The 12,136-nt window shown below is 43.2% G+C and overlaps 1 protein-coding gene across 1 annotated transcript in view; it reads right to left on the minus strand.

Moving 5' to 3' along the window:
- Positions 1-12,136, minus strand: part of LOC135511671 (DNA nucleotidylexotransferase) — a 143,369-nt gene that overhangs the window by 70,962 nt on the left and 60,271 nt on the right. Inside the window, exon 8 of the mRNA XM_064933151.1 lies at positions 5,016-5,118. Coding sequence (XP_064789223.1) covers positions 5,016-5,118 — 103 coding nt within the window. The remainder of the gene's footprint in view (positions 1-5,015; positions 5,119-12,136) is intronic.

Below are 12,136 nucleotides of genomic sequence, written 5' to 3' on the forward strand. Positions count from 1 at the left end.
AGCACATATTTCTGTCATCATTTTTCCATCTACGTAACATTGCAAAAATCAGAAACGTTCTGTCCAAACATTATGCAGAAAACTTAATGCATGCTTTTGTCACTTCTAGGTTAGACTACTGCAATGCACTACTTTCCGGCTACCCGGATAAAGCACTAAATAAACTTCAGTTCTTGCTAAACAAGGCTGCCAGAATCTTGACTAGAACCCAAAAAATGTGATCATATTACTCCAGTACTAGCCTCTCTACACTGGCTTCCTGTTAAGGCAAGTGCTGATTTCAAGGTTTTACTGCTAACCTACAAAGCATTACATGGGCTTGCTCCTACCTATCTTTCCAATTAGGTCCTGCCGTACATACCTACACCTACGCTACGGTCACAAGACGCAGACCTCCTGACTGTTTCCAAGCAAACAGCTGGAGGCAGGGCTTTCTCCTATAGAGCTCCATTTTAATGGAATGGTCTGCCTACCCATGTGAGAGACGCAGACTCAGTCTCAACCTTTAAGTCTTTATTGAAGACTCATCTCTTCAGTAGTTCCTGTGATTGAGTGTAGTCTGGCCCAGGAGTGTGAAGGTGAACGGAAAGGCAATGGAGCAACGAACCACCCTTGCTGTGTCTGCCTGGCCGGTTCCCCTCTCTCCACTGGGATTCTCTGCCTCTAACCCTATTTCAGGGGCTGAGTCACTGGCTTACTGGTGCTTTTCCATGCCGTCCCTCCTCAAGCGTCACTTGAGTGGGTTGAGTCACTGATGTGATCTTCCTGTCTGGGTTGGCGCCCCCTCCCCCCCTTGGGTTGTGCCATAGCGGAGATCTTTGTAGGCTATACTCGGCCTTGTCTTAGGATGGTAAGCTGGTGGTTGAAGAGATCCCTCTAGTAGTGTGGAGGCTGTGCTTTGGCAAAGTGGGTGGGTTATATCCCTGTCCAGGGGTCATTTTTGTCCCTGTCCAGGGGTATCGTCCTACGGGGCCACAGTGTCTCCCGACCCCTCCTGTCTCAGCCTCCAGTATTTATGCTGCTGTAGTGTATGTGTCGGGGGGCTAGGGTCAGTCTGTTATATCTGATGTATTTATCCTGTCTTATCCGGTGTCCTGTGTGAATTTAAGAATGCTCTCTAATTCTCTCTTTCTTTCTTTCTTTCTTTCTTTCTTTATTTCTTTATTTCTTTCTCAGAGGACCTGAGCCCTAGGACTATGCCTCAGGACTACCTGGCCTGATGACTCCTTGCTGTCCCCAGTCCACCTGGACGTGCTGCTGCTCCAGTTTCAACTGTTCTGTCTGCGGCTATGGAACACTGACCTGTTCACCGGACGTGCTACCTGTCCCAGACCTGCTGTTTTTAACTCTCTAGAGACAGCAGGAGCGGTAGAGATACTCTGAATGATCGGCTATGAAAAGCCAACTGACATTTACTCCTGAGGTGCTGACCAGTTGCACCCTCGACAACCACTGTAATTATTATTATTTGACCCTGCTGGTCATCTATGAACATTTAAACATCTTGGCCATGTTCTGTTATAATCTCCACCTGGCACAGTCAGAAGAGAACTGGCCACTCCTCATAGCCTGGTTCCTCTCTAGGTTTCTTCCTAGGTTCTGGCCTTTCTAGTGAGTTATTCCTAGCCACCGTGCTTCTGCACCTGCATTGCTTGCTGTTTGGGGTTTTAGGCTGGGTTTCTGTACAGCACTTTGAGATATCAGCTGATGTAAAAAAGGCTTTATAAATACATTTGATTTAATTTGATTCAGGAAACAGCAGAGGGAGCACCCCCCTATCCACATTGACGAGACTGCAGTGAAGCAGGGGGAAAGCTTCAAGTTCCTCAGTGAACACATCACTGACAAACTGAAATGGTCCACCCACACTGAAGAAGGCGCAACAGTGCCTCTTTAACCTCAGCAGGCTGAAGAAATTTGGCTTGGCACCTAAAGCTCAAACAAACTTTTACAGAATCACAATTGAGAGCATCCTGTCGGGCTGTATCACCACCTGGCAACTGCACCACCCACGATTGCAGGGCTCTCCGGAGGGTAGTTAAATAGCCATCACTTGCACCTTAGAGGCTGCTGCCCTATATACATATTCTTGATATCCCTGGCCACTTAATGAAACACTCTTCACTTTAATAATGTTTACATATTTTGCATTACTCATCTCATATGTATATAAATTACTATATTCTCTTCTACTGTATTTTAGTCTATGCTGCTTCGACATTGCTCGTCCAAATATTTATATATTCTTAATTCCATTTTGTTACTTTAGATTTGTGTATATTGTGTGTATTGTTGTGAAATTGTTATATATTAATTGTTAGATATTAATGTTGAAGCTAGAAACACAAGCATTTCACTACACCCACAATAACATCTGCTAGACATGTGTATCTGAGCAATTCATTTGATTGGATCGTTGGAACTTGTCATGGAAATAAAATGTCATAATTTTATGTGCATAATCCACTGGAGTTTGGGGTGCTTTTAGTATGTTTTGAGTGTGACTTGATTAAACCAAATAATTGTCCTTGACTTTTAAATAACCCCAGTATTACTGTCTCTCAAAAATGCCTCTACACATGTCTTAACTGTACAGTCTACAGTTTATGGGACTCAAATCTCATAACATATCTAATTCATGTGCCCTCTGGCTACTGTTGTTGCTTTGGAAGTACTATGGCCAACATATCCATAATCATATAATATCATTACATCAGTACTTGATCTACATAGCGCACTGCAATGGAAATTAATCTACCACTACCACACGGACAGTTAGAGCAATGATTGGTGAATGGTGGATGAGGCATCGCCCTCTCACGTTCTCCGTTGCTATTACCAGGGCAAATAGATGCATCTCATCCGTCTACCATCGAAATGTCTGGCTGACCTTTGCTTGTGCCCCCAAGTTATGCTTTCATATCCATCAGAAGAAATGATGAAGCCCATTTTCACAAGGACATTTCCAGATAGATAGATTTTTACCTCCCCCCAGGGTTAAAGGGGAAAAAAACAGCCATGATATTCAGCATAGGCAAAGAGTTGATGACACGTGCCCCCAGGTGACCAGATCAAAGATGACAAGGTTACACGACTTAGAGTCAACCTCTGCTACCTCCACTTTATCACGGTCTCCCGTGCTCCCTTTCCTATGGACATATTCCTCCCCCATGCCAGGGACACTATCTAGGGAAGTTCCTTCCTTCCCACCCTCCCCTCCTCTCACCAAAGGGTGGGAGGAACCAGCAATAACCAGAGTGTGTGTGTGTGTGTGTGTGTGTGTGTGTGTGTGTGTGTGTGTGTGTGTGTGTGTGTGTGTGTGTGTGTGTGTGTGTGTGTGTGTGTGTGTGTGTGTGTGTGTGTGTGTGTGTGTGTTAGCATAGGAGGTTTTATCAAAAGAATGGCCCATTATTAAAGCAAGTTAAGGCTGGGGGTAGAGGGTGTGGGTGGAAGGACAGGGGAACGATTTTTAAAGCCAGGAAGAAATGACAAAACAGGCCTGCAGCTACAGTAGACACCACAGCCCTGCTCTTCATCAAACACTGTTCTCTTTTCAGACCCTCCAACATGAAATCCATCAACTGTCTCAAAGGAGAGGAGCATGGTGGTACCAAAGAACATGCCCCCCCCCACACACACCCCATCTCTTTCTCCCTCGTTCTCTCTCTGACTCTCTCACTCAAAGCCAGGTTAACTGTATAAACCACATTTAAATAATAATTTCCTGGGCCGAGGCCCTCGATATTGGTGTGACCATCTTATTATTGCCTCCTTATGTGCCAACTCATATGCACTTGGCTCTGTAATCATCCTCTCCTACAATCACTTTATCCCTCTCCACACTGTAGGGCACTAACCCAATTCTCCTCAGCCCTCTCCTCTTTTTCTCTGTTCATATTACTCTCTCAACTCTACAAACATTTCTTTGTTTTTTTCTCTACTGCATTCTGAGAACATTCTTTCTCAATTTTTTCTCTGTTTTGTTTCAACGCATTTCTTTCTGAGGGGTGGAAATATAGTGTCGTCGGGAGGGTTAGTGTAATGTCTGCTTCCAACTCACAGCCTCAAACACGTAGATCCCCTGAACACAGCTCACTTTCCAGCCCACTTTCCAGCTCACATGCTCAAACACCTAGATCCCCTGAACGCAGCTCACTGTCCAAATCCCAATCACCTGAATTCTAATTAACTGTTCACACACCTGTATGTCATTATCACACACTATTTAGTTCAGTTCTTTGCACCGCATCCCTGTGAGGTATTGTTTGTTTTGTGACACATGTCTTTCGGAGCACTGGGTTTCCCGTGATTTACTCCTCCCGTGTATGATAGTTTTTGCCTGCCTCACTAATGACGCCTTTTGCATATTCCCTGCCTGTATTTTATCAGATTTCTTGTTATCTACCTATTGCCCGATCTAGCCTTTCCCTGCCTGTACTGTTGTCCCTTTTGACCCCCTGTGTATGACTTTCTGCCTGGCCCTGGACCCAGCTACCTGCCTCCTCCTGTGGTCTTTTGCAATAAACACCTGCTGCGCCCTGCGCTTGAAACCAGCTCTCTGTCTCCCCTCATGTTCATTACAGTTAGGCACATCGTACTCAGTCTTTGCGGTAGTGTATGTGCACTAGGACAGATGTGGGAGGAGTCACAAGATCCATACCTTGAGGAGACAAACTAGTTGTTCGTTGTCAGCACTGACTAAGCTGCTAATCAAGGGTTTTACTCTATTTTCAACTTTTTGTTGAAAGAATGCAATTAAGTAGAATTTACCTTTATAATAAAACAAACCTTCACCAAAACTGCACCCTCCAATCGTTACTGAAGTGATACTCCACTTAATGTTGCCACAATCCAAACATCACTTAGTGCTGTGCTTTTCTACTACTAACTAATCACCCTGGAACCTTCTGAGGGGACTGATATGTTTTTTACTGTATATCCTGTATAACTGCTATACTGTTCAATCATAGTCATTGAGCTTTGTCTACTGTATATGCAGCAATACATTAATTTACCTGGTCCTTCAGTCTGTCAATCACATGAAGCAGTAGCCCCTCTTCTTTCCCCATCTCAGGCATAGTCAAGAGGAAGTCCACATCATGCCCATACTCTTTCCCCCTGGGGACAGAAAGTGACTTAAGACCATTGTCACCAGTCAAAGCAAGCAATAAATAATTAAATGAGAATATCTTTAGTCACACTGGATAACTGTTACACAGTAAGATGGCCTATGGCCTGGCCATTGGGGGAAAGGAGTATATTACTGGATTTGACTTTTTCTGTTATTCAAACAAGCAATTTGTCCTGCGTCATTAAGTTCAAAAGCTCATTTTTGTTGTCTCAGCTGTCAGCAGAGCCTTCCATTTTATGAGAATCATAACTTTCTACTTGGATTACTGTAATAAAGAACACTCGTACTGAGCATGGCTGCTCACACAATATGTAGTCTCTCAACGTCAGCAGAAATGTGAGCAGTGAACAGATAGACAGATGAGTGGAGGGAAAGTGTACTGATTCCTAATAGGACAACCTCAGAAACCTGTTTCCAGACCTAAAGGCCCGAAGACCTTATTTAACCAACCTATCAAATAAGAGATCTGGAGGTCATTATTTTTCTGCTATGAATCTAATTGGAACCAGCTGCCCTGAGAGGATGATCAAAAAAATGTATTAAATCCTGGAAACCCACCAGCTCTACTAGTCTCTGGCTCAGATAGCATCAACAGTGAGTTGCACAAAGAGTACACTGATACAAAGAACCTAAGCACTGCCTGTGACTGTTGGAGTTGGCCCTCAAAGGCCTATGGCTAAGTTATGCCTGATTGTCATCCTGCAGGTAGTTATATAGAGGCGCAGCATGCACCCTCAGAACCTGGGCCTAGGTGGCTCTAGATAACCCTGCTGGTGTCATCCCAGGGCAAACCACATGTTTCTTTCAGTTCCTGATCGCCCCTCTTTGATCAACAGGCACCCACAGTCATACAGTCATAAGCGCCAATCTTACGGTTAACATGTCAAAACAGCAACAAATCGGCCCTGTGTCTTAAAGCGCCGTTTGATCTCGTCCATCGCCGCCATCGGAATGATGGGAGTAACAGAACAGCAGGGCGTCAAAGAAAGAAAAAGGAGAGGACAAACAGACTGTCTGGGGGAGAAGTCTGCAGCAAAAGGTCATTGTGTCTAATTCAGTGGGCAAGGAATGAGACAACAGCTGCTTAGAGCCCAACAAGGCATGCTAATGCCTCTCAAGCTCAGTTGTAGCACAGCAGGGAGGTCTACCTCGCAGACATAGACAGTACCTGGCTCACATGTTTAGTCTGATGAAAGATAAGGTCATAGCTTTATTGTGATAGATTCGGGGCATTTTACACTTTGAAAGTACTATGGCCAGTCTGATGCACAATTACACAATCACGGACAATCTGTTGCTCAGGTTGATTGAAAAGCACTTCCATCTAACCATTAAGCAAAATTTTGATTTAAAACTAAGACATCATGTGCCAAATTATAAAGTTGGAGTAATTTGAAGTGAATTACTAAGGACTGAGGCCGATCATTCTGAGTTCCACATTCTGATTCAATGAGAGACAGAAGCGGTGAGGTGAGAGAGCGAGTAAAGATTTGTAACCTTTTTGGATACACCCACATCTAATGAATGGACACTACTTTCATGAAAATATGCCACAACACACTTCTGCCTAATACCAAGGCAGTGTGGTTAAGTAAATCTCTGAGCTAGCCTCTGCTCTGCTAGCAAAATGCACTTGATTGCACCACGTAAGTGTGTGTCATGAATAGCAAAACTGGAGGCCGGGGGAAAATCATCAGCATAAATTCAGTTTGCCTCCAATCAAATCTCAAACACCAAGGATTTATCGAAGTGTGTGCTCCAGAAGCCAATTTCAGTCTGGTCTTATAGTCTTAACCTAGTAAACGCAGGGACTGGGAGACTAGTCAGGATCGAGGCAAAGATGAATGGAGCAAAGTACAGCGAGTGAATACCTGCTCCAGAGCGCTCAGGACCTCAAACTGGGGCATAGGTTCACCTTCCAACAGGACAATGACCCTAAGCACACAGACAAGTCAATGCAGGAGTGGTTGCGGGGCAAGTCTCTGAATGTCCTTGAGTGGCCCAGCCAAAGTCCGGACTTGAACTCGATCAAACATCTCTGGAGAGACCTGAAAATAATAGCTACGTTCCCCATCCAACCTGACAGAGCTTGGAGAGGATCTGCAGAGAAGACTGGGAGAAACTCCGCAAATACAGGTGTGCCAAGCTTGTAGTGTCAAACCATGTGATGATTTTAGCATGTAAATCTTTGTGGGTCAAAAACAAAAAAGTGGAATGCATGCCAGCAAAGCCACTACACAACACAACACTAAACAATACATTAATTGCACTATAACGGTGACAAACGGTGCCCACAAACTTTTAGGGCCCACAGAAAGCTGTCTCAACAGCAGTCCCAACATCTTACCACTGCTACACATGGCTATCAGGGGGAGCCTTGTCTGGCAGCGAAACAGTTAATTAATAAATGTGGTTTCTAATGACAATTGAGATGTACTGTCAGGACATCCGCTGAAGTCGGCTCCCCCTCCTTGTTCGGGCAGCGTTCGGCGGTCGAAGTCACTGACCTTCTCGCCATCACCGCTGCCGAATAAAGTGTGCATCTTATGACAACTCTTTGCTCTCCTGCACCTGACTTCAACACCAGTAGCGCATATGCTGACAGGTACAAACCATGGCATTAGGAGACGACAAGTGTAACAGTAGAACTTTAGACCGTCCCCTCACTCATACCCGGGCACAAAACGGGGACCCTCTGCACACATCAACAACAGTCACCCAGGAAGCATCGTTGCCCATCGCTCCCCATCGCTCCACAAAAGCCGCGGCCCTTGCAGAGCAAAGGGAACCACTACTTCAAGGTCTCAGAGCAAGTGACGTCACCAATTGAAATGCTATTTTTGCGCGAACACAGCGAACTAGCTAGACATTTCACATCCGTTACACTTACCCCCCTTTTGACCTCCTCCTTTTCCGCAGCAACCAGTGATCCGGATCAACAGCATCAATGTAACAGTATAACTTTAGACGGTCCCCTCGCCCATACCCGGGCGCGAACCAGGGACCCTCTGCACACATCAACAACAGTCACCCACGAAGCATCGTTACCCATCGCTCCACAAAAGCCGCGGCCCTTTCAGAGCAAGGGGAACTACTACTTCAAGGTCTCAGAGCAAGTGACGTCACCAATTGAAACGCTATTTAGCGTGACTAGCTAGCCATTTCACATCCGTTACACAAGCAAATAAGAGGCAATCCGTAATTTCGATTAACCCTCCTGCTGTGTTCCATTCGAATTGGACCGATTTACAAGTTCTCTCTGAAAAATGTAGTTCATTTAATATGATTGTAATAAGGTTCCGGGCATCTGAACACACAAAACACACTTGGTTGATTTTCATTAAATTTGGGGTGTTTTATTTCACTTTTGTACACCTGTGGTGTTCCTGGTCAAAAATGACCGGTCATTAGAAATGAATGGGTGAGACTACAATTAATGTGTAGCATTTAGTTCAGGCACATACCCATTCATCAGATGGACACGCTTCCTCTCCCAGACTCCCACATGCATGGATGCCATCTATACTGAGTATACCAAATATTAGGAACACCTTCCTCAGAGGGGTTGGGTTAAATGCGGAAGACACATTTCATTTGAATACATTCAGTTGTACAAGTGACTAGGTATCCCCTTTCCCTTTCCCTTCCCTAATATTGAGTTGACTCCCCCTTTTGTCCTCAGAAAATCCTCAATTTGTTTGGGTATGAACTCTACAAGGTGTCGGAAGTGTTCCACAGGGATGCTGGCCAATGTTAACTCCAATTGTGCTAAGTTGGCTGGAAGTCCTTTGGGAAGTGGACCATTCTTGATACACACAGGAAACTGAGTTTTAAAAACACAACAGTGTTTGTCAGGACCCGGTTACGAACCTGGGTCTCCGGAGTGAGAAACAGTCACTTAACCAACTGAGCCACGAATAGTCAGCAGAACCCAGAAGATGAGGCAGACACAGCAGTACTTAAGACGGAGTATTTAATAAAGTAAAAAGGAGAAGTCCTTCAAAACAAAAATGGCAAATCCAAAAGGTGGTAGGAATAGCACAAAAAAGCCTCAAGAGATACTCAAAAACAGAATTCCACAAGAGCATCCACCGGAATCGACAAGAAAACACAGAACACTAGGGCTGGGTGCTAACATACAAACACAGAGCACAGAACTGAGGGAAACTAAGGGTTTAAATACAATCAGGGGAAAACGAGGCACAGGTGCAAATAATAATGGGGAACAAGGGAAAAAACATAAGGTCAAAAAGCACAATGGGGGCATCTAGTGACCAAAACCCGGAACAACCGTGGCCAAATCCTGACAGTGTTAGCGGTTTTTGACACAACGCAGTGTGCCTGGAACCTACTACCCTTTCAAAGGCACTTAAATATTGTGTCTTGCCCATTGTCTCAATTGTCTCTAAGCTTGAAAATCCTTCTTTAACCATCTCCTCCTCTTCATCTACACTGATTGAAGTGGATTTAACAAGTGACATCAATAAGGGGTGTCCCTAATGTTTTGTATACTCAGTGTATATGGATGTATGAGCTCTGTGGTAACTTATTAAAATTACTATTAATAATTCATAGATTAATAATAATTCATAAATTACTCTATGCAAAGGTATTTTTGTCATCTTATTTATATTGGTCTCATTCCTAATGCAAAAAAAGTGACAATAGTACTGTTTGTCCATCTTGAGGCGCCATAGCCAGTATTGGAGTAACTACAATGTTGTTGATCCATCCTCAGTTTTATTCTATCACAGCCATTAAACTACAACTGTTTTAAAGTAATTTTGGCCTCATGGTGAATACCCTGAGCAGATTCTTTCCTCTCTGGCAACTGAGCTAGGAAGAACATTTGTATCTTTGTATTGACTGGGTGTATTGATACACCAGTGTAATTAATAACTTCACCATGCTCAAAGTGGTATTCAATGTCTGCTTTATTTTTACCCATCTACCAATAGGTTCCCTTCTTTGCAATGGTATTGGAAAACTTCACTGCTCGACTGAGGGACCTTACAGATAATTGTATGTGTGGGGTACAGAGATGAGTGAGACATTAAAAAAATCATGTTAAACACTATTATTGCACACAGAGTGAGTCCATGCAATTTATTATGTGACTTGTTAAGCACATTTTTACTCCTGAAGTTATTTAGGTGTGCCATAACAAAGGGGTTGAATACTTTGTGAGTCAAGACATTTCATTTTTTTTTATTTTTTAGGGAATTTGTTTAAAAAAAATCTAATCTAAAAACATAATTCCACTTTGACATTATGGGCTAACGGTAGCTAATCCTAATCCGTACACATTTGCGCAACCGCAGCTTTCAAATGAGGCTACAATGAAAACTAATGGGACTGTGGCGACTGTGTTGGCATCAATATCCGGGGTGTGAACTAAGTTTCAATTCAGCGTTGATTGACATGGTAATGGACCAATAGTATTGGAGAAAAGTTGAAAAAACTGACGCTGTACGTTAAAGTGTGGCGTGTCACGTCACGTACAGCGCGCATTATTTAACGAATTCTGTGCCGTACAGCCTCTTTGCAGCAGGTGTAGCGCTTCTCTTGCAGATTAAAAACAAGAACTGATCAATGGTGAGTGTAAATTACTTGTGAGTTCATCAATAGTTCATTTAATCAATTGTTAATTTTCTTGGATTATCACTGCGAGCCATCATGACTCTCACAAACCGTGACAGCCACAGTTTAATTGTGAAGATAAATTTAGCGCCGCTCTAAAAACCCTACACAAACTTTCAAATAGGTATGTAATGAGACATTATATAAACTCTTTAGAATGTTTCATTTACATTTGAGGAGATAAGTTGGCAAATTCGGGTGAAAAAAGCCATTTCACCACACTATCTCCCTCTTTCACTATGATGCAGTAGCTTTCTCTTTCCAACCAGCCATTTTTAAAAAGACCAGATGTAGCTCCATTGCCTTTAATCATGCAGAGAAGGGCAGCATGAAGGTCTCGTCATTGATTTTGCTGGAAAGGGGAGAAATTGTGCTTTACAATGGTATTCATATTACAGTTGACCTGGAAGTATTATGTTTTTGGGGCGCTAAAATAAGGTCAACTGTACGGAACAGCACGATGTACAAACGTGCGTTAGCTTACATTATAGTGTGTAGGCCAGTGACCAAAAATCTCTATTTAATCCATTTTAAATTCAGGCTGTAACTCAACAAAATGTTGGTAAAGTCAAAAGGTGTGAAGTCACTGTAATTCATGAACCATTCCTTGTTAGCATGAACAGCACGTTTTAAATGACAACGTGATCATTGGACAAACCGCAGTGTTTTTTGGAAACGTGGGTGTTTATTATGCTGTGGTTGTCTTGGTTGCGCATAGGACAGGTTTAAACATTTGTGATTACAATGTATAAACATCCTCTCAATGCGTGGTGTGAGTAAATATCCTGACTTGTTTGAGAAATGGTGCAGACTCACCCCAATGTTTAAAACTCAAAATGCAGTTGCCTGGAGCTCAGACGCTCTGTCTAACTGTAATTCTAACATAGCCAGGTAGGCTGAGACAATGTAGTCTCAAACATATGTTTATAACATTTAACCCTTTTATTGTTGTGTGGTAATCAGTTGAGTGTGATTTTTATTCCTATGCGTATTGTTCATATGGCCAAGTCCATTGGATATGTGAAGATATGTGTGAGTTCTAAGTTTTGTCCCACCCCTCTGCTAGCCAATGGCTAGCCGGGTGGCTGTTTTTTGATAAGCCACGGGATGGTCTAAGATCTGAGATAGGAGTGTCCTATGTTTACATTTGTTCACTTGTTGTTATAATGATGATTGACTATTTTCCCTTTTTCTGACTCAACCTATTGCTATTAAGTATTTTTCTAACATTTTATCTACTCACTGACACTATGGAAAGCAGCTGAGTCCTGGGATGAATTTCTTTGCTTCGGCTCAACGATAAAAGGGAATCACGTCGGCCTGGCTGATGCCATCTATATGGATGTAGGATCTCTGTGGTAACTT

The sequence above is a fragment of the Oncorhynchus masou genome, chromosome 24 (genome assembly GCF_036934945.1).
Source record: "Oncorhynchus masou masou isolate Uvic2021 chromosome 24, UVic_Omas_1.1, whole genome shotgun sequence".
Taxonomy (NCBI): Eukaryota; Metazoa; Chordata; class Actinopteri; order Salmoniformes; family Salmonidae; genus Oncorhynchus; species Oncorhynchus masou.